The sequence below is a fragment of the Amblyomma maculatum genome, chromosome 9 (assembly GCF_055883805.1).
Source record: "Amblyomma maculatum isolate TAMU_Amacu chromosome 9, ASM5588380v1, whole genome shotgun sequence".
In the NCBI taxonomy this organism is placed as follows: domain Eukaryota; kingdom Metazoa; phylum Arthropoda; class Arachnida; order Ixodida; family Ixodidae; genus Amblyomma; species Amblyomma maculatum.
Window position 1 is genome coordinate 54,513,768 of NC_139352.1, and position 23,679 is coordinate 54,537,446.

Here is a 23,679-nt window from a genome sequence, read left to right on the forward strand (position 1 = left end):
GCTCGATTGTCCTTGTAAAAGGGCCCATTTATTCTGCTATACGGAATACATATTCACAGGCATATTTGTGCGACAGCCATATTTCTTTCCCCGGATCATCGAGAAATGCTACATTTGAAGTAGCATATAGACACATATAAACTAAAATGTGTGCTCTCTGGCTGCATGAAGGCGAGGTAGAGCCACTTATTTAGGTAAGAACTTTAGTTCGGGTGCTTAAAAGAGTTTCCTCAACGAGGGGGCGCAAACGCGAGCACGCGATGTGTTGAGCGAACACCATAAAAGTAAGTCAGTCCTAATCAGTAATGGAATCATCACACTATTTCGGTCCACACGTCAACACCAGCGTAACCACCCAGTTCTACAGCGGTCGCGTCGAATGACTCTGCCTCTGCCTTTGGAAGGCGTCACCCGGGGAGGCCCGCCGTGTCGACGGGCACGTGCGTGCAATCGTCGGCTGTCTTCTCGTCGGGGTCTCCCTCCTTCACGGACCACGGGAGGGCTTCTTTCTGGGATCCGCGTCGTCGCGCCACCCGGGTTCCTGGTTTCGCGCCGCCAACGCCGCGAGGAGCTGCGGGAGGGGGAGCCGCGTGCCACCGGAGTCATGACCGTGGAAATGTCACGGATGCGAGCGCATTGTTGTGATTCCCCCGTCGCCACCGCCACGAGCGTTTCTCTTCTTTGTACCGCTGCACGTATAACAAGGCTATGCGACCGCAGTCAGAAGCACACTACGCATGCGTAGACAAGACTTCTTCGACCGGGAGGCCTCGTATTTCTCCGCTCTGTCCTTTTTTTTTCTTTTTTTTTTTTTTTTTTCCCACGGTTATGTTCTTGATTGTCACTGCGCTATTTGGCCATTCCTCCTCTGGGCTGCTTTTGCATCCCCTGATGTGTGGCTGCGCGTGGTGTTGAGTTGACCCGGTGGCGATGAATCCTTCGTCCTTGGCTGCTTTTTTGACACTTGGCTCACGAGCTGTCGACCTTATTACGCCTTACACTAGGTCTGTCGTCTCTTCTTCCTTTAGCCGTAGCGGAAGCTGTCACCCGCCTCGTTGAGTTTCGCGACACTCCAGAGTCACTTGTTCAAATTATTTACTTCCCATCTGGTGTAAGCAAAAAATGAAGAAACGAAGAATAATAAAGAAGCTTTACCGCGGAGTCCGCGCGCAGAGATATGAGGAAGAAATTGCTGCGAAGCATTCAAACAGTGTCAACGTACTCGCCCGTCTGGCCTTTGTCTTGCTTTCAAGGTTTATTTATTTATTTATTTTTTTATTATTACCCTCAAGGCCAGGGGCATTTCAGAGGGGAGTGGTTACAAAAATAATAGAACAAAGGTTAAAGAACAAAAATGAAAAATACAAGTGTCATGTTCCTGGTTATACATTTTTAGCTGCTATAGTAAGAATATAGTTGTAAGTGCAAGGCAAAAATAACATTGGTGATTGTAACAGCAATGACTACAATTGTTAAGGGCCTGAGTATACAATGTTAGCTAAGTTGGCACGGAATCGCAGGCTGTCTTGAATGCTGGCTGTCGATCCGGGAAGGTGATTCCAATCTGCTGATGTGTGGGGAATAAATGACTGCGAACAAGCTTTGGTTTTGTATGATGTGATGCCGACTTTATGGGCATGATCAAGCCGGGATGAGATGAAATATGGCACAGAAGTATAGTTCATCTCGTAGAATGGGGCAATTGTAGAAACGTTTATGAAATAAGCATAACCGTGAGAATTTTCGACGGGAGGCTAAAGTAGGTAGATGTAGCTTGTTTTTCATCGAGGTGGCACTTGCTGTACGATTGTAGTTAAGAAGGATGAACTGGGCTGAGTTGTTTTGTACTAGCTCGAGTGAATTAGTTAAGTTAGTGGAGCTTGGGTCCCAAATTGCTGATGCGTATTCGAGTTTAGTGCAGACAAGCGTTTTATACAGCATTAGTTTTAATGAAGTAGGAGCGGCGGAGAAGTTGCGGCGCAGGTAGCCGAACATGCTGTTAGCGTTGTTAATTACGGTGGTGATGTGGAGTGACCAAGTGAGAGAAGAAGTTATATGGACGCCAAGATATCGATATGATGTGACAGCCTCGAGTGCAGTGTTATTCAGATGATATGTATTAGTAGCAGGTGATGTGCGGGAAACACGCAAAACTTTGCATTTTGAAGAATTTAGTTGCATTAGCCATAATTTACACCAAGCGGATATGGAAGTGAGATCGTCTTGTAGAGCACAGAAATCGTTAATGTCGTTAATTTCCTAAAAAATAGCGCAGTCATCAGCAAAAAGGTGAATGTTAGAAGATATACAATTAGGTAAGTCGTTAATATAAATTATAAAGAGGAGAGGGCCGAACCCTGGGGTACGCCAGATTCGACGGGACGTAATGAGGAAGATGTATTGTTAGTAGATACGAACTGAGAGCGGTTACAAAAAAAATATTCAAGCCAGGAAAAAAGATTTGGATCGATGTTAAGTTTACTTAGCTTGAGGTGTAATAGTTTATGGGGTACTTTTTCAAACGCCTTTGCGAAGTCATCATCATCAGCGAGGTTTATTACTTGGTTTCTTTCTCTTCATTTTAATACACACACAACAACACTAACCAGAAGCTACCCTTCGATCACTGCGCCAGGGAGTGGTTATTCGGCGCCATTTGATGTATAAGAGAAGCCAACAAACAACTGAAACCAAGAATAACCTTAGAGATTCCCTTTTTTTTTCAAGTTTAGGCTTTGATTGCACAAAGAAATTAGTTGCTGACGCGCTCTGGGCTGAAGAACAGTTTAGACTATAGATGAAAAATCAATCATAAGTTTTTAGTGGAATGTGTTATTTACTTTGCCTTTCTAAGTCATTTATTCTGAATAGAATGGCTTCGAAATTATGAATGCTCTCTGAACAGCACCTGAATTTGGGAAATGACCTCTCTTATCCTTTCCTTGCTTGCAGTGAGTATTACCTTTTTTCATGAATGCATTTTAACGGCAGCTCATCGCCCTACACTGAGCTGCTCAATCGTAAAATGTCTTACACGAGAGACTTATCGAGGCCCCGTAATTCGCAGTCACGAAGACTGAGAAGTGGGCGAGGTTTTGAGTGTACAATTTGAAGGATTCCTTCCGCATAACTGTATAAAAGTCTCTGTCCCATAATATTGCGTTTGTGAACATTTCTTAAGCGCCTCCTTTCTTGCCTCTATTCAGAGGAGGAAAGAATGAAAGAAGAAAAAAGTTGTCACCATGCCACCAAGCCACACGAAAACAAAACAAAACAAAAAAAAATCTCGCTGAGTTCACTGACCTTTAGAAGAAGGATAAATTGAGGCCTAAGCGCCTTTTCTAAAGCTGCACGTACACTTGGAAGGTACTCGCTCGCTATATATTCCCTTCTTCGCATTTCTGCTCAGAACGAAACCAGTGAACAGATTTCGCTCAGTGATACTTGCGCCAGCCTCTTTCTGTTGCTGAAATTTCCCACTACGACATCGCAGTATACGCGAACTTTATATAAGCTCGAGGGTCCGAGGTTTGGTTATAGTAATTGAAAAATGCAGACAAGATGCAGAGCTCAAAGAAGGCAGTGGTGTCCCTGGTGGGCTCAGCCGCGGCATAAGAATAATTGGGGAGGGGGGGGGGGGGAGATGTTGAGATTTTCGCTAGTTTACCTGCGCTAGGGCTTTTTCCCAATGACGCCATGTGAACAGCTCCCATTCTCCACGTGACAGTGGTATACGTTATAAAAACAATCCAGTTTCCAATAACCAGACGGCACAACTGGACGGTAGCACCCCGTTGTCAACGTTACGAACGACGGCACCTGGGCACAACGCAGTGGGGTACTGCGTGGCTCCACCTAAGTGGCCCACATACCACGAGATACGCGACAACGTCCAGGCATTCCAGAGCGCCAGCTCAACAGCTTTTGATCTCGCCGCGACCCAATGGAAGTCGCGCACACCGAGGAGCGAAGCCGCTTCCGCTCACGTCCACGTGTTCTGCCAGATCAAGCGGAAAGAAACGGGACATGCCACACGCACCCACGTTGGTTCCAAGTGCTGCAGGAAAAGGTAGCTCTGCAAAAAGGTCTTCGCTAGCGAGACGTTTCGTGGAGGCTTTTTGTTGAAGCAGGCTGCTAACCCATGGTTGACCGAGGTTGGAAATTATGTACGTCGAAAGTAGGGGGCCCAGTTGGCGATGCGCAACTTTCGTGAACTAAAGAGGACACTGCGGAAAATCCAACATGGCCGCCCAAGAGATTATCAAGAGGCCGCCCTCTAACCTTCTGCTGTGCTACGGTGCGCTGGCTGACTTTGGAAGGAAATATGTGTGCAAGATACTCGCCTCCACCTTTGGTATATATTATGTCTCGCATTATAGAGCAACTGGCATGGAAAATCAACCTTGTGAAAGGTGGAGAAGTTGCCAGTGGGCCGGCCCTTAAAAAAAATAATGATTGGTTCACAGGAAATCAAAAGCGCAGTATCTGTCACACTTGTAGTTGTGGACACCTGAACCGCGCCGTAAGGGAAGGAAGGAGGGTGGAAGTGAAAGAGGAAAGAGAGAAAGGGGTGCCGTAGTGGAGGGCTCCGGAGTAATTTCGACCACCTGGGAATCTTTACCGTGCACTGACATCGCACAGCACACGGACGCCGCTTCGTTTCGCTTCCATCGAAACGCAGCCTGTACTCACCTATGGGGCTGAAACGTGGAGGCTAACCAAGAGAGTTCTACTTAAGTTGAGGACAACCCAGAGGGCTATGGAATGAAAAATGGTAGGGGTAACATTAAGAGATAGGAACCGTGCAGAGTGGGTCAGAGAAATAACTCGTTACCGAAATTGTAGTGGAAATTAAGAAGAAGAAATGGGCATGGGCAGGACATGTAGTGCGAAGAGAGGATAACCGATGGTCGCTTAGGGTAACAAACTGGATTCCAAGGGAAGTAAAGCGTAGCAGGGGGCGGCAGAAAGTTAGGGGGGCGGATGAGGTTAAGAAGTTCGCAGGGGTCAAGTGGATGCAGCTAGAAAAGAACCGGGTTAAGTGGAGAAATACGGGAGAGGCCTTCGCCCTGCAGTGGGTATACTCAGGCTGATGACTATGATGCAGCCGCCGAGCGGGATTGAACCCGGGTATTCCGGTACAGTAGTCGAGCGTCTTACTACTGCACCACAGGGGCGAGGCAAACCATTAAACATGTCAATATAACTTTTTTTTTCCGAACTGCCGAACAAGAAATCCTCACAGGACTGCCAGCGATCGCATGCCATCCGGATATTTCGGTCAGCGTTAAGTTGGATTCATTCGGAAAGACTGAAAGCAAACGAATTGGTTGTTCGTTAAAAAAAAATAAAAACGCAAAGGCACAAATATGTACGACTACCTCTGCCGTCAGTAGGCCCTCTTAATGGATGACCACTGTTGCTTCGTTCTTTTCACGCCTCCAAAGCCCATTTTTTACCGCTTCGAAAGAGCAAGGAACGCGGGCCGCTCGGGCGCACCGCTATGTATTTACAGTCTATTTTCACTGTATTTGGGAGAAATAAGGGTTCCAGGAAGTATTTTTTTGTTTTTCTACAATTATCCCGTGTTCGCAGACTACCATTTTTAAACGTCACAAAATGACCTTTCACGTATACATTGTACGTAAAGCTCGCTTCGAGTGGCCCCGTTTTTGACATGTGTTTTGAGCTTCCAAGCGCAGCAAGCGTTTTGAGAGCACTGAAAAACCTGCACTGGAGAAATGCGAGTCTGGGCGTTGTTGCTGCTGCTGTTGTTGCGACACTAGACGCGTCGTCATTCTTTATTGCTATTTTCTATTTATCATTTTTCGTATTTTTTTAATTACCTTATTTTTCAATTTAGCAACTTTGTATTTTACGTTTATTACATTTGTTTCATTACTTTATTCTCTTAAATGTTACAGTTGCTTTCCTCAATGCTATCCAGCGTACTTATACTATACGCATCGATAATTATGGAGACGTTAGCAAGAAGTCAGGGTTGGGTAGTGGCTTCCTTTTCAGCCATACATTCATCTTCACGGGCAGAACATGCAATTTAAAGAATCTTCTTATCATGGGGTGTAAATTTGGTTTGATGCAGAAGGCCGGAGACTAACATGTATTTATAGGCTGCTGTAATGTAGTTTTCTTTAGTGATGCCCTATAGCTAACTTTGCGCAGAAATTTCTCATTAAGCTGGTATGGAATACGGTTCCTATAGCAGTGTAGAAAACGATGAGGGAGTTCCTTACGGCATGACAATGATGTTAGTTTGGGATAGGATCAGTGTGTGTGGAAACGCCGAATGGCTGTTCGCTGTGCTGATCTTCATGCTAGAGCCGTCCGTGGGTATTTTGGCGATCCTGTCCGACAGATCATTTATGTTTCGAAAACTCAGTCATGTGCACCTGAGTTTATCAATGCATTGAAAAACAGTGACCAGGTTGAAATTTTTATAATTGGTTGTATTGAACGTAAATTGGCCAAATTTAGACAAATCGGCCAGTCTATAACTTTTTAAAATAAAGTGAATAAAGAGTAAAAACAAGTCGACGTAAAGTAGTTGTTACATACCGCTTTCGACTGGAACCCGGAGGGATATTGGTGTAACTCTTAGCGTGGAAACGATTTCTTTTTTTTAGGTGTTCAATTTATAAGAACACGCTTTGGGGACCATGCTCTGAGGACGCCAGACAAGAAGAAAGAAATGGTTTCGCATTTATGTTATCATCGTTTGGCTGTAACGACCACTCCCAAGCGAAAAGCAGCAACGAACGAATGCAGAGCCACTCTGAGCGCCTATCACATATTTTTAGAGATCCAGTAAGGGCGACAATTCCGATTGCTGTAAACTCTGAAGTGCTCTATCGGGAACGTTTTTCATCAGTATTTTCTGGCAAACAATAGGTGCTGCTCAAATCAGGTGTAAGCACCACTTCAGTGACACCACAGGGATATCTACTGGTGCTGGCTGCCTCGCGTAGCTCCTTGTCGACAATAATGACAGTCTACTTCGTAGCGCAGTATAAACAAAAGAAACGATTCACGAGACTAGCGCTATGAAGTAAAGCAAGATATTGTTATTGTTGTTGTAGCTGTAGGAAGAAGGAACATAAAATGCATGGGCCTGCTACTGACTCTGTAGCTGAGCCCCCTTTGCTGCCTCGTGCGGACAGAAGAGAGAAAGTAGAGACTTCATATGATGCGACACTGCCTCTGCGCAAAGCTAGGACAGAAGAGAGAAAGAAGAGAGAAAGTAGAGAAGAAATAAAAGAAGAGGGAGAGAAAGACGCTCGCCGTAACAGCCGTCGTCCACCACCTAAGCGGTGGCGGGTGCAATGACGGCCTACAACAGATAAAAATTCGGTGGCTCCCACCGCAAACGGCGTTGACCTACCGTCCCAGCCCCGTAGGGCCAGGAACAGCCACCCTCGAAGCCTAAAGCAAGGTCGATAACCCTGAGTCAACTTGGCAGAAGGAAACGCTGCCGAAATATCTGTGCTTACCTTGAATTTGTGTGAATTCGGAAACTACTGGCTACAACTTTTTACCATTGTTGAATTGGGCACTAAAAAGGTGTTATTGTTTCATTTCTTAACGAAGCGTTTTATACAGCGAAATGAATGCTGCCGGACATTTTCTGCTAATCCAGGTCGAAATGCTCATGGCAAACCTTCGTAGCCATCGTCGGAGAGGTTGCTTTTTTTTTTTTTTTTGCAGAATTCATTATCTTAAAAATTTAAAGCGGCGCGACAAACACATCAGTGACGAAAAAATACTAAAACGATAGGGACGCAGTAACGCCAGTGTCTAATTTTTATGAGCAACAGACCACATATATCCTAACCAAGATCTTTATTAGATTATCTACTACGTTTAAGAGCTCAGAATCTATACGGAACGTATGTAAGCTTACCTCGTCTTTAGGCACACATATCATCTTGGTAGATATATAGAATACGTAATTTTTTTTTCTCATATTGGGTGCGCTTTGCGTGGGTGTTTTAGCAACCTATTCCAGCTATTATGTGCAAAACAGAGCCTAAAATATCATATTAAGCTGAAGGTACTGAGTGATTGAACGCGTTCAGAGCAAGTTCCGGCCGGCGTGTGAGGCATGAGAGGCCACTGCCTATGCGCTGCCGACATACGGTAATCGGGTATAATTTTACGCTAGTACACCTCGGTGATGCTGATTCTCCGGTTGCAAAGCATCACATTTCTTTGCAAGGAAAATTCCATTTTAGAACTCTTCCGCCACCCGACTGGGCCGACTAAAACACGCTGAGTGCGTTACCACCATTTTATCAGTCTTATTTAGTTTGAGGAACTGATTGACTGAAAAGTTGTTTAACGTACTAGAGGAGCTACGTTGATAGTTACTCCCGACTGCCATTGCTGCCTTGATCAGGTCGATGAGATTCCGATGATCATCATCCGGATAACTGCTGGATAGTGGCGCCTCAAACTCTTGGAACGGTACGTGGGGCGTTTTTAGGTGTAGTGGCTTGCCCCGCAGCTCAGTGGGATATGGAAGAGAATTATATTCATGTCCCTTGGGCATTTTGAATGCACACTTAGTCGATGGGAAATAGTGCCACATGCCCGTTTTCATTGATCTGAAAGGGCATTTACCAATGTTAGCGGGCGGCGGCTGTGGGCACCTTGAACCCCACGTGGAGCGTCCAGAGCGTGCGTCTTGGATTGCATCGCGCAGCATGTAACCCAATACAACCTACGCCTGCAGTGCGCATCCGCCCCTGGCGAGTCTTCCCCGCGGCGGCTGGCGCGCTGGCGCAATGCCGTCAGTGTTTACCTTCCTTTTGCTTGTGATATTTTCGTTTTGAATGGACTTAGTGTGTACGAATACAGCGTCCATGTTTTGACGGAGTGCGATCACGTGACTCGGAACGGATCCGAGTGGGTTGGGCAGTCCGTTGTCAACAAGAGCGGACGCTTTGCGGAGAAAAGAAAAAGTAAAAAAAGATGTTAAAAGTTGAAAAACAAAGAAATTCAGCTTTAAATTTTTTTTTCAATATAACTTTTGGACGCTTTGGCTTTTTACTTGCGCACAGTGTTCCCTTTTCAGTTTTTCTTTTCCTTTTTTTTAAACACTTAATGGAGTTTCGCGAATAGCATTAGGATCTCAAGGGCGAATGAGAACACCCCCACAATCCATACACGTAAAAAAAAAAAGAAAACACAAAAGATACGGTAATAAATCATTTTTGATGTTATTACTGAATTAGGGACTACACTTACCGGTTCCTAATCCAATACTTATTGGATAGTCGAAAATAACAGCTCCAATGAAAGTATGGTGGTTAGATAAGATAGATCAAAGTTGTTTTTCGGCGTGCCACCAGTTCTTCCTTCATGCGCCTCTGCGGGTACATTGCGAGTTGCGACAGTTCCGACCATCCGAGCATCACAGGTGGGGCTACAATAGTACTTACGAATGTGTCAAGGCCTGCCACCTAGATCTGGCAGCTTGGCCTGTGCGAAATTAACTTTTCTGAACTGTGAATCTTTTGAATACCCTTTAACAATCAAGTTTTCGATTAAAATACTGTTTAATTAATCTGCTTCGCATGGTAATTTTCCTCATAGTTTTTACCACTGGCGCCATCTGTCGGATCAAACGCTCACTACTCGATCGTTATTGAACTATAGAGTGTGGAAGACAGTCATGTGTCCATGAGATACCAAGGAAGGTATAAGGGTGTCACGATATCAAGAGAATGCATTCAAATAAAGCGTTTAATGGATATCGTGTTGGTGATGGAGGTTGGGAAAAGTGACAGTTTGATTCGGAAGAGCGTGTAGGCATTCGATGACGAAAGCTCCTTATATTTCATTTCTACCCACACGAAAGATGGTTGTTTTTATGAAAGTAGTTTCCTTTAGCTTCAATTTGCCCTCCGCGCTCGTTTAAAACTTAGAAATTCCTCCCTTTCAAGCGCTTTTATTTATTTATTATTATTTTTTTTTTTTTGCTTCGGGCATGTTGAGCGGCTGCCGGGGTCGGGATGGCGCTCAACGGTGGAATCGAAAAACATGGCGATCATGTTCTGTGTGATGTCAGTGCACGTAAAAGATTCCCAGTTAGTAGAAATTATTCCGTAGCCCTTCACTACGCTTTTCTCATAGCCAGAGCCTCTTTGGGACGTTGAACCCCATAAACCAAACCAAACCAAACCAGTGCTTAAGCGCCGTTGAATATGCTCAAGGGACAAGTTGCTTCAGCATATTGTACCAAGAAAGCTTTGCGAGATGAGTAAATCTCCGAACAGAAGTGCTTAGCTTATAGTTGACGACAGGTTTTATTTGCAACAACTCTTATTTTTTTTACTTCAAAGCATAAATTTTTGTAGTTCACATTATCCACTTCGCGAGCGCAGTTGGTACCTCGTCGAATTCGAGCGCATCTGTGTGTTCAAAGTTGGCTCGTTTTCAACCACCTAGCTCTCGTCCCTCTCGCCTCTTGCTCGTAGGGCAGCACATGCTCTGAAAAAAGGTGGACTGCTCTGGGATATCCTTACCACGTGAGGCGAAGCGTTTGCGTGTTTATTTAAGAGGCTCTAATTAAGACTTTCCGGAGCTCTCCTATCAGAGGACTTCGCTTAGAGTAACGTTTAATTAAATACAGCTATAATTACACTATAAAAGAAAGCTTAATTATTTAGTAAAAAAATTTTACTTCTCACGTACGCTTTTGCTATGCGCCATGTTTGGACGGGAAGACACCCTTCCTCTCCCAAATCTGCCTCTGCAGTGCCCTGCAAATAATATTTTTCTCTTTACTGCTACAAGTACAGTAGAAGAAAATATACAAGTTTGAAAATGTTCTTCTACTTCATTTTTTTTGCGGCTTGCAGTTATTTTGCGAATCTAATGCCTAATCTATTGTCAAACACCCAGATATAAAATGCTACATTGATTGGTAAGCATCTAAAGCGAAAAGATGTTTGTATTTGAAAACAACATGCCTTTATAGGTGGAAGCAGGTATATCCTGGACAAAATTGTCTCCAGTGCGCGTTGGTATAGAATTAAGCTATCAAGATTGAGACAGTAGACCCCACGTTTAGAAGCAGTTTTATTTAAGCTTTAAACAAATTATGCGACGTGTAAATACAAAGGTTTGCGACTTTCAGTAAGTCAGCGAAGAAAAACACGTAACAGTGCGCGGTAATAAACGTTATGAGTGCAAAGCGCTCTCAAAATGGCAGTGCTGCGCCGGAATCCGCTCCCTTACGCCAGAAACACAAAACATATGTGCTTGGCAGTAATATATATACGCAAAAACAGTGGGGGAAAATAAACCAACAAACAAGAAATAACATTATTTACAGAACAGACGCAAGAAGTCTGGGTAAATGCAGTCGATGTGGTGGAAGCAAGACAAAAGCATCGCCTTTTACGTAAAACGGTGCCCCCATGTATTAACACTCATTTCCTTCTTTTTTGTTATTTTGCTTCCAGCATCTTAGAAACAAACTATAAGCATGAAAGAAATACAAGCATGTCACATGCTTTTCCTTGGAACACTCTCATAAAATTGCCCACGTTCTGCAGTTTATTTTATTAGGTAAGGATTATCGAGCACTATAAAGTTTACCTTAGCACCATGATGTTGCGAAGATCAATTAAAGTGACTACCGTGTCAACATTTTTCGTTTCGGCCAGGCTGGGAAATAAGTACATATTAGCAACTCATTTTTCCAAATTCAACGCACCATTAATCCATAATACCTTCGAGCAGCCCACAGGTGAAAATTACGAAAATTGCTCTGCTTTTTTTTTTAACAAGGAACTAAATCTCATTTTACATTTTAATTTTACAAAGTAAAAAGCTGCTAAAATTCAACGGTCCTTTTTACTGGTTACCTCATGGCATGAGTATCAGATAGCATTCGCCGAGGGGAATCAATTGGTATTGAGCGTTGCGGTCCAAGGCACTAGCTTCAGGTTTACGCCTTGTGTAGGTGGCCAAAGCAAGCATGCTTTTCAGGAAGATTGGTGTGGGCAATCATGTGCTTCCTTGCCCATATCGGCCACGCGCTGCTGTTGCTGAGCGAAGCTTCTTCGACGCTGGCTTGTTTCGAACGCCCGGACAATTGGGGTCTGAAAAAGAAAACGCGTGGAAGCATGTTGAGAATCGTGAAAAACCTACCGTTCAGTGCCCCAACCTAGAGAGCTCCGTGCTCATAGGAAACAATGCTACATTGACAGGATAGCCGCATTATTTGACCTCTTATTGTTTGAATTTCCACCGCAATGACGTTTCGGCCTTGGCCAAATTGTTACGTACACAGGCTGTTTTATGGTTGTTTGCTGTGGTTGGCAAGGCAACTAGACACCAGTCTATTTTCTATTCAATGGTCCGCACCAGAAACTCATACTTGTTTATTTATTTGTTTGCTTATAAAATATCCAATGTATTATTTGCTATTTCTTTGTGTTGAATGCTTGTTTTGGATATAAGCAAGAACGGTTACAAAATTTGAATGCTGCGGAAATTGAGAGGACTTCAGAAATGAGGCGAACTTAGTTTGATTGTATGTTATCTTGCGCAAGCAGAAAAAAATAAAAGCTATATATCCGTGCCTTTGGCAGTGGCGTCGTTTGTACTACTCCCATGCGTCTTGTACTTTATTTTTTCCTTTGAGCTGACGGTTCCTATATTTTTTCTGCTAATTATTAATGGAACATTATTTGACAATGTGCACAGTTTATTGATACAGAACAATTGCAAACCGAAATAAAAAGTTTAGACCTTCGGTCTTCTACAACGGGGAAGCCGAAAGAAATACTTTCGAAGCACCCTCTAGAAGTTCTGTGGCAGGCACGTGGTCTGAACAGATGCAACTTGTTCACCACGAAGCTGGCGGAGACTGAACTGTTTTCGCCATGACGGTCGGTGTGCGTTGGCTCTTCAATGAAAGTGCCACCACAGGAAATCCGGAAGCGCCCCTAAAAAAACTTGGCTCGGTCTCAACATTGTTCTTGGCTTTCTTTTCTGCAATTGCTGTTCTCGTAAGGCAGTTTGTTGATACCCGGAGCGCTTTTACAACATCGCACTGAAAAACAAAAAAATGTAAACTTCAATTTTAGCGCCAAAAACGCGGCTATTTTGTCCCGAGGCGGCGTCTTCTGAATAAGATAGCATGGCATAGTTGCCTTCCGGAAGGCAGCGATGCGCTCAGCGACGCTCTTACAAGCACTTCAGGGGTTTTCTTGCGCTGGTAGAGGAATTAAAACGGAACGAAAATTTGCACGGCGCGTTGGGAACACGTCCAAGTTCTGCCTTTCAATGGGAACTTTATGAAGAAAGAGGAAGGCAACATGCACTACGTTTCGTGTGTGTTTTTTCACGGCCGCCCTACTCGAGCGTCGCAGTGTGGCAAGTGTGCTCGAGTGCACGTTGCTGGAAACGCTTCCGCTGGCGCAATTAGAGGCGTCTGTTTCGTCTCCATTATGTTGCGCCGTAACAGCGCAGGAAGCAGGAACTCAGACGAGCGTTTGGCTACTTCCCTTGTTTTTCTTTTAAATTTTAAAATGCAACTTCTTCCTCGTCTTATTCAAAGCAAAGTCGCACTTTTCCGTTCACATCACACCCGCGCGGATGCGACGTAAAATGGATCAGCCGAAGATGGGACGTGCTCCAATATGCGTCGTTCGCGCTTGATTTCCTGGCAGTAAACTGTTTTTAGCAAGCTGTCGAAGAGAATTTGCTTCGGACCCGGTTCGGGTTTTAGATACTGCTTTTCAGATTAAATTCCGGATTAGGCTCCGGAGCGACGTTAATTTCTGAATTTAGCCTGATAAAACCCGGTCAGACCGGTTCAGACTCGGTCAAACAGTTTTTAGACACTGAATTTAATAAAAATGAATTTTCAATTGACCTTCTGATGCTTTTTCGCATGGCATACTCATAGATAATGAACAGAACAAAATCTGTTTTATGCGAGGTGTTCGGACTTACAGCCAACTTGAAAACACTGCCCGCGGCATAGTGCACAAGAAGGAACGAATGAAGCCACAGATTTAAATCAGCTAAAGATTTTTCTGACTTAACATGTTGTCGCGAATCTCGAGCTTGATCATCATTTACTTCATTTTCAAGTTATTTACCTGTTGAGTCCTGCGTTCACGCAGTAAGGGCCTCTATAAGAACCGTGTCAGGACAAGGAATGCATCAGGTTATTAAAAAAAAAATGGTCTAAAGCGGTTAAGCAGGCTCCTTAAAATGATCTGTGATATCGGTGACCGGTGGGCTTGGCGGTAAACCGCGCTACAGAATTTGGGGGCCACTTAACGTACCTTAAGATAGCAATGCGATAGTGGAGTGTTGCGGATTCATTTTGCTCGCATAGAAGGAGAAGACGAGGACATTTAAAGCGCAGCAAGAGAGGCTAGTATTCAACATGCTGCTTGCTCAGCTGCGACGATGGCATATTAATGGAGAGAACAGCGTAGCTGTTCACTAAATTAGACCACTCAGCTGGTTCGAAGCCCACCCGCGGTCACAAAGGGTTTTATTTTAGTTTATTTTAGCCTCAATTACTTTCTGCAAGCTACCGCATGCAAGTGGGCAAAGACCGCCTCAACCTCTTTTAAATTGCTGTCTGTGGTGTCTAATCTCATATCTCGGTAAAATAGTGCAGTGTATCTCCTCGTCAGGATATATGTAAGTACAAAATACAGCGTACGAAGACCATAGCCATCTATAGGACGACTTATTATAGTAGGCGAAATTCGCCTTCCTATATCCCCGCAATCGTCCTGGGGCTGCTGAATATAACCATCCTCTGCCCGTTTCTGTTTTGCAAGCTAAGTAGCACGCGTGATCTCTCTGGTTGCTGCCGTGATTTCCATAGGTTTCATCGTTGCTGTCATGATTTCCGTAGGTTTCATCTCTTATTTGAGCCGTACGTTTGTTCGCGCTGTTTTTTGGATTCCAAAGCTGTCTTTGGGGCTTCATGGGGGCCCTTTTTGCGGCCAAGGTTTTCTTGCTTTTTGCTTTAAAGTGAGCTTGCCATCTCTCGCTGCCTTCGTTTTTGAATTGTTGCAGCTTTTATCCACTCTTTGGTCGCCGTAGCAGCTTCGTGAAATCATTGGATGAACGTTGAAGAAGACGGAGAGTTCGAGTGTATAAACAGAGATGCTGCGCAGATGGTCGAATGGTCTGAAGCATAGGAAAATGGAAACTTGTGTTAATCCGTCTGTAGTTTGAACCCTGCTGAAGAGTATGTATATGATGTGTGGAAGTATTCGAGCTGAAGCTTCTAAATTGAACCCTCTTCGGCGGCCAAGCTTCACCGTGTGATCCGAGTCCTATGCGTGACTAGCGTATAGCATGTGACCGCATATCTGTGGCGATCGTCTTTTTGGCCTGCTTAGTCTTAAAGCATTTTTTAATGTGCAAAATGATTTCGTTCTACGAGAACCTTGCTCATTTTTTGACAACCATACGTACCCAGCTTTGCTGGTTTCCCGCTGGTTCCATAGACCGGATCATTTGCAAAGCGATATGAAACTTTGTGCCATCCTTTCCATTATGCAAAATGTTCACATTGCCGAAAAGCATTGCACAAAAGAAGAATTTGTTTGTTAGGTACGAAGAATTAAATTTTTAATGCGTACTCTTACAGGAAACTATTGAAACACTGTTAACGTTTCGAGCGCGGTATCGCAATGCCCGAATGCTACTGCGCTGGAAAAGGAGTCGCATGGCGTAGGACATGGCAGATGGACGCAGATGAATAGCGCAAAGAAAAGACTGAAGGCTGAACCCGTGAGCAAAGACCTACCAAACGTAACATGTATAGAACAATTTTAAACATTTTGAAGGCTGTACCCGTGACTCTGAGCAAATTCCTAGCAAAGACAACATTTATAGAACATTTTTAATAGAATGGCAGTTTGGGCGATTTGGTTATGCATTTTCGTATAAAACGGCGCGAAGACATCGGAGGAAAACGAAGGAAAAAATACACATAGCCGTGTGTGTCTTTTCCTTCTCCTTCGTCCGTGTCTTCGCACTGTTTATACCAAAACAATATTTAACACTATAGTCTGTGAGGGCGGGGGCTATATTGAGCTTTCGATATATATGTATGGTCCGAAAAATACACTAAAGAAGTCGCTACAACGTTAAGGGTGCTGTGGTCATCCCACAGATAGTTCATATTGCCCTCTTATGGTGGTGACAGATAACTTTAATAGTAATGACATGGTTTTAATATAATTCCAAAGATTTGCTGCAAAAAAGTTTCTTTTCCGGAAACCTTGGATCAGGACTTTTAAAATGGAAGAAGGGTTTCTATCAGAACATTTTACGGACGATTCAGAAGGCTTGACAAGTACATGCTTGCGTGTGCTACAATAAAATTCGTAACTTGGTGGGGCGATAAAAAATAGGACTCTTCATTTCGGAGTAAATTCATTGCTTCTGCCGCGTTCCACAGTTCGTTCAATTATCATTGACACCTTGGTTTTGCTTCAGCCTAACTAGTCTACAGCAATATGTATGGGTAGCAATGTCGCGCTGTACCATTTCAATTAAAACGATGACTATGCCGATCCTACAACATGCAAGAGTTAAGTTGCGGTTTCGGGTAGAGATTCGGTTCCACTTTCGCACCTTGTTTTTTAGAGCTTACTGGCCCTTCTAAGAGGATAGAAAAATGTACAAAATAGCTCTTGTGATTTGAGGCTATTTGATTTGCTTTAATTATGCAGTGGGTCACTACTGGGACACTTTGAACTGAAAATGGTTGTGTTGGACGTTTTCTACGTTTATTTCGGGCCTTCAAAACGATCTGCCTTTTAGAGATGTCCCACGTGCTCTAGTGCAGGTAAAAACGTCGTCATCACCATTCTTAACCTGTAAGTGTCGCTATTGGCGCTGATTGAACCGGGAGACAGCGAACGAAAAATGTATACATGGCAATGTCAAATACAGTTTTGCATAATGCATGTCGAAAAAAAAATATCAATGCTTTTTTTATACCCTGCCGATATGGTGACATAGCATGAATGCCATGTTACACCCGACTTAAATGTACTGATCAAATATAGACCACACCATGGCCTAACGATGAACGCTGAGTGTTTATCGTTTTGTCTGCAAGACACGGGCACAGAAATCGCCTACATAATAACTTGACACTAAATCCTTACGCCCCTTAACATCACTATAACCACATATAATCAAAGAAAAAATAACGACAGATGCTCATGAAAGCAGACCCTTCAACCAATAACTTCGATACATTTTCATGGGGCCGTGATTAAACCAAGATATGACGAACCCCTTTTCATCTGCCACAGCTTGTGTTGTCTCGCCAACAGGTCCGAGGGCGTGGGCTACGACGTCATGAGTGTTGGTTGACGCCACTGACTGCGGCGGAGTTCTTTATCACCAACGATAATAGTTCGATTTATCCTTAAGTTCTCGTCTCCTTTTTCGAACACCTTAAGCTTGTCATACTGACCTGGCGAGGGTTCCTTCCAGGCTTCGAGGTTCAGAGCCGGTATCTGAGAGCAGTGAACGACTCCGCCCTGCTGGCGTTCAGGAAGAGTGAAAACATCCCGAGTGACGTGCGTGATGTTGTCTCCGTTCTCACACAGCACCCTGGCCAATGAGGACTGCTTCAGTTCCTGCCGCTGCTTCTCTGTGAAGGTGCCTTCGTTCATGTACCAGAGTCTGCGCGAGACAAAGGGATATAAATGAGCGACTGAACGCGGAGAAACCGGCGTGAAGCTTTACTAGAATTTAACTATGCGCCAAGAAGACTACAAATGACAGCACTTTAAAGCTAAACTGAAAACATTGCTGACGCCTGATTACCCAGTACTGGAAGCCCATATGACGTTATAATGAGCATCTAAGGTAAAACGTATTGTACTGATGCATTTGCCTTTTGAGCAGCGAAACCTACTCGTACCAGTTATTCCTACATGGAGGCTTAGTGTAGATTTAAAACACTGAACTGAGTTGATGATGGCGTTTTCAAAACAATGAATCTCTGCTTTACCTTTAGCGCTTGCCACGTTTGCCATCTCTGAACGGTATGATGCAAGCCCCCTTCGGACTAAAATGGCTGTTAGCTTTGGAGCAAAGCTTGTGGGATAGCACAAAACTAGAGGTGTTTCTACCCCCCCCCCCCTTGTTTCTTTTTCTTTACTGTGATGCACGCTACGGAATTTGAGTGAAACGAATAACTAAAGTTGCCTTTATGAGGGCGGCTTTGCTTTTTGTATTAATTTTTTCTTTATGCCTGTAACTACACGCAGATGATGCTGATTCCTGCTGTACAGAAATCTACCGTTAACACACTGAAAGGAGGACGTAATCGATTGAACGCCAACCATCTTTATTTCACTAACCTGCTCCCACTCGTTTTAAAGTTGACAATAAAATAAAGTGGGACATTTAAAAATCACTGTAAAATAAGCAGTAGTGCTGTGAGCGCAATTTAAAGGCTTTTTCGCACATTCTGAATGTTTACACAACCAAGCGTCAATGAAAATAAAATAAAAATAAAAAAGAGAAGACGCGATAGCGATGCAAAGGCCAGGGCGCTCGACTAGTGTGCTCAAGGATGGGAGATCGAACCCCGGCCGCGGTGGCTGTTTTTCGATGGAGGTGAAGTGCAAGACGCCCGTGTGCTGTGCGATGTCAGTGCACGTTAAAGAACCCCAGGTGGTCGAAATTTCCGGAGCCCTCCACTACGGCGTCTCTCGTAGCCTGAGCCGAGGCCGTTGCATCACCTTCTCTCCCATCAGAGAACGTCACGACGAGCGAACGAGCGATAAAGAATTTGCCAATGAATCTGCTCTTACGGGCTTGGGTAAAGTGGCGAGAGGAGACCACGTGACTCGGCTCAGATCCGCGCTCGCACCTTTATTATCGCCCATCCGCCTGTCGTGACGTAGTGCCTGAGTAGCTTTGGGAAGTTAAACCCCATAAAACTAAAGCAGATCAAATCAACTTACAGTTAATGACGATTAAATTATAGGTGCGTTTTTCGTCGGTTCTAGTCTCTATTGCAAACTAGCTGCCAACTTGACTAGCAGATATATGTTAAATAGGAAGCAAAATAAACGCTCCCCAAAAGGAACTGCTACGCCATAGTTTTGCTACGAATTCACGTGTGTGTTTTCTGCGTGCGGCATTTGCTTGGAGCCGTCCGGCGCTTCACTTTTCGGGGGAACGTGGTGTAATGTACTTTATATCACGTAATAACATCCTTCATTAGGCAAATTCACTGCGTGAGAAAAGAAAAAATTAGACCACCAAACAGCCTTGACATAGGCGTACCTTAAGGCTCCTCAGAGCTCATCTTAATTTCTGCTATATGTAAAAAAACTCAATTTTTTTCTTCAGGCTTACTATTCTCTTAGCTAAGATTTTATATGTAGCTGGAATCACTAACTTCATAAATACGTTTTCAGGCTCTTCAAAAACAGCCCCGCCGGGGTGGCGCAGTGGTTACGGCGCTCGACTACTGTTCCCAAGGACGCGGGATCGAATCCCGGCCTCGGCGGCAGCTTTTCGATGGAGGCGAAAAGCAAGGCGCCCGTGTGCTGTGCGATGTCAGTGCACGTTAAAGAACCCCAGGTGGTCAAAATTTCCGGAGTCCTCCACTACGGCGTCTCTCATAGCCTGAGTTGCTTTGGGACGTTAAACCCCGCAAACCAACCAACCATCTTCAAAAACATGTTTGAAAAGTCTTGTGGGTAACCGTACGTAGATGCCATAACAGACAAGCATGCCGCTTGGTGGAACCAATGGTTTTGTTTTCCTTTTAGAAGCGCATTGAAGAACTACGCTAAACTCCCAGCTGCACATGTACAGTGCAGACGGACGCATCTGAAAAATTGTATTGGAATCATTATCCTAACTACATATGCGCAGCCCGACATGTCTATGTGTAGCGCGTCTTGCATACACCAGAACTTTGCAGTAAAACGCATCTAAAGCGGAATACGTTATTCAGACAGTCTTGTACCCAACATCAAAGGCACCTGAGCACGCAAAATAATTTTCGGTCTCAGATTTGTGTTTTCAACCTCGGGATGCCGGCACTTACCGGTCACCGTCACGAAGCCGTGCAAACTGCAAACTCAGCAGGCATGTCAGCGTCGGCCCTACCTTGGAGCCAGGCAGAGGTTCCTCACTGATAGCGCCGACCCAAATGTCGATGTTGTCTAAAGCAATAGTAAAGAAAGCACAGGGCTGCGCGTTACTGCATGTACAACGTTAACGTCTTTACTATTAGAAGGGCGTTAGAATATTTAGACTTTCTAGGTATTGTACAAATCGTAGTTGGCACATGCATGGTTCGTCAAGTGCCTCAAATAAACGTAGAAAATCTGCTCGCTGTTCTGTGTCGGTGAACAGGGAACATGACCAGAAAGATTATACTTTTTTTTTACATGAAAAGCGTGGCTTCTAAACGTGTACAACAATGATGTGAACGTGGTTATTATTTATTATAAAATAATGAAAAAGAAATGCGCAAGAAAGTTTTGTAAATAGCTTCGGTATAATCAATTTCCATTGAGAAATATGCTGAATGAGAGGTCAGAGACAAAATACCCTATGCCATTTCGTGCCAAATATATCTGCCTGTTTTTTGGTAAATCTGTTGAATATACAATGAGAAGCAATGTAGAGCAGGCACGATCATGTTCTCATCATAGCATAGTCGAATCTTAAAGCATTTTATTATGAATTGAGACCTCCTTTAGAGAGTTTTTGACATCTTATTACCGTTGAGTACGTCCATATGTGACATTCAAAATTATAGTTTTACGTCGCTACACGTGTGTTTTCATAACGCAATTCTTGGCTCTTTCCTCCTACCGCCTGCCCTGCTACAAACACTATGGAAAATAATGAACTTCCTTGTGCCTGCTGTCAATAAAATTTCTAGAGCCAGAAAAGAATTATTTCAAAGTCATGCACCGGATAAAACGAACGGGAATGTTGTTGGCTACAATGCGGGCCTTGATGCCGAATGTGTTCTTATTGAGGCATCAGCTCTACGAGAACTTCCGTGACAATTTGTCTAGTACAACTTATTTTGCGAAAGATCCACTCCAACTTTATTTTCGAAAATGCTGTACGCCACTGCATTCTTAATTATCATCGCCGCATTATAACAAAATGCTACGGCAATGGTAGAAAAGAAACACAAACGCTACAAATACTCCCAAAATGCCCCTGTTTTGCGAATTAACGTGGTGACACCACCTATGAAAGTTATTAGGTTGCATCCAACACCATCGGTTTCAACAAACCTGAATACTGGCCGAGTTGCTGGGAGTTAAGCATTTTGCACAGCCTAAAAAACGAAGACCGGGAAAGGTCTTCGTTTTTTATGTGATCTTCAATCGATTATGTGATCAGTGATTTATATGCCATCGTTCTGTCAATTTGCTTTTTTGCTGAAATTACAGCAATGAAATTAATGTCAACTCCGTTCTCAGATTTGCGTTTTTCTTTTGGTCTCAAAGCCTTGCTGTCTTACTTTCCTTGCTTTTCTTGGCCTACACTGCTGTTGTCATCGTCAACCTTGTCAGAACCACCAATTATCACAACCTTAAAGCACGAACGGCCTTACTTATTAAGTACGAAAACATAGATTATGGGCACAACACGTCGCGAAAAGTAGTTAACGGAACAAGAACAGAAAAATACCGCAGCAACAAAGACAACGATACACGCTCAAGAACTTTCGTGCTCGCTAGCGACTACAGCAGCGAAAACACTTATCGAAAAAAAATTGCGTCCATTTTTTTTAATGCTGAGAAAAACCAATACGCCTTCAGAGGTTTTCTAGACAGTAAAATTACATAAAACGTTAAGCGTGTCAGTGCTTTCGGAGATAAAAAAAATGGGACAGAAGAGGGGCACGAAAGAAGCACATAAAAATGTGACTACCCCAAAGCCGTCTGATCCGATCTTTTTCAGGAACTGTGCAGCCATAAAATACAGGTACCAATACCCCGCTTCCCGCCTCGGGGCCTAAAAGCAGTTCAGCTCCATCAAGCTAGCACAGGGAAATTATTGATTGTTATATTTCCTGTCAATTGATTTGGAAAGCTGCTCTATCCTCCTTTTAGTAAACTATTCGCGTAGAATGGGCGGAGACCATCTTCATAGATGTTCAAAACTCGTCATACTTTTTTTTTTTTTTTTTTCAGGAGATAGCTACTTCTTGTGATTTACCATTTCCCTCCGAACTATAAGGATAACGACTAGGACGTCCGTATATTACCTTCATTTCCTTAAAAGCACTCGATGCAATGAATGAAGCGTTCGCCACGGAATAATAGTATGTGAGTTTAAACTCAGCCACTGAGGTGCACATTTCGATTGCTAACATCGGCAGTGCATTATTTTTCTGGTCCAAGTTACAGTACCGCTCGCGGCCAAAATTAATCCGCGGCCCAATACCACGCCTTGACTCCGAGCGTAAAATGTAGCACCAACCATTTAATGGGAACGAATCTCTTTCCCTCCGTTATAACGTTCTTGCTGATCTGACGACAGACTCGTATTAATTTTATTTTTCATTGTTACATTGTTCTGATGCACACTTTTTTACAGTATATATATATATATATATATATATATATATATATATATATATATATATATATATATATATATATATATATATATATATATATAGCTCAGTTGGAAGTAGCTCAGTTGGAAGAGCACCGGACGCGATATTCGGAGGTCGTGGGTTCGGATCCCACCATCGGCACGTTGTTTTTTCTTCTACTTTGTGTTTAATTATCTTTCCCCTAAACAGATTACATTACTAATTTCTGAGCTTATCGAAGTAAAAAAAAAAAAAGAAACATAAAGTACCATCCCCAACGCTTTCCTTGGCCTCGCCGACTGTTGGCTTCTTTGCTTCATGTATTATAACGAGTACCCTCATTTCCCCTTAATTGATCTGCTTGTAGCTTACGGGGGTCTCGGTTCTGGCAGTCTTGAAGCCATAGGTAGCGTAAGGGGGTTCTAGCACAGCTGTCGCCCTCGCTCTTGATCACGTTCTACGTGACGCAGGCGGTAACAAAGGACGTTCCACGTTCGCCGCTATGGCTGAGGGTGGCGCTGGTGAACACTCAAGGTTCGTATACAGACAACATAAATACCCAAGCAAGTAGCAGGGGGGACAACGGCCGATGTAGCTCAGTTGGAAGAGCACCGGACGCGATATTCGGAGGTCGTGGGTTCGGATCCCACCATCGGCACGTTGTTTTTTCTTCTACTTTGTGTTTAATTATCTTTCCCCTAAACAGATTACATTACTAATTTCTGAGCTTATCGAAGTAAAAAAGAAAAAAAAAGAAACATAAAGTACCATCCCCAACGCTTTCCTTGGCCTCGCCGACTGTTGGCTTCTTTGCTTCATGTATTATAACGAGTACCCTCATTTCCCCTTAATTGATCTGCTTGTAGCTTACGGGGGTCTCGGTTCTGGCAGTCTTGAAGACATAGGTAGCGTAAGGGGGTTCTAGCACAGCTGTCGCCCTCGCTCTTGATCACGTTCTACGTGACGCAGGCGGTAACAAAGGACGTTCCACGTTCGCCGCTATGGCTGAGGGTGGCGCTGGTGAACACTCTCAAGGTTCGTATACAGAC

At 43.8% G+C, this 23,679-nt stretch overlaps 1 protein-coding gene across 2 annotated transcripts in view; it reads right to left on the bottom strand.

Moving 5' to 3' along the window:
• Positions 1-11,087: 11,087 nt before the first annotated feature.
• Positions 11,088-23,679, bottom strand: part of Pxn (Peroxidasin) — a 62,910-nt gene continuing 50,318 nt past the window's right edge. For both annotated transcript variants that reach the window (XM_084578784.1, XM_084578783.1), the window contains 3 exons: positions 20,105-20,222; positions 17,504-17,715; positions 11,088-12,128 (listed from right to left, as the gene is read on the bottom strand). In XM_084578784.1, the coding sequence (XP_084434910.1) occupies positions 12,034-12,128; positions 17,504-17,715; positions 20,105-20,222 (425 nt within the window). In that variant the 3' untranslated portion in view covers positions 11,088-12,033. The remainder of the gene's footprint in view (positions 12,129-17,503; positions 17,716-20,104; positions 20,223-23,679) is intronic.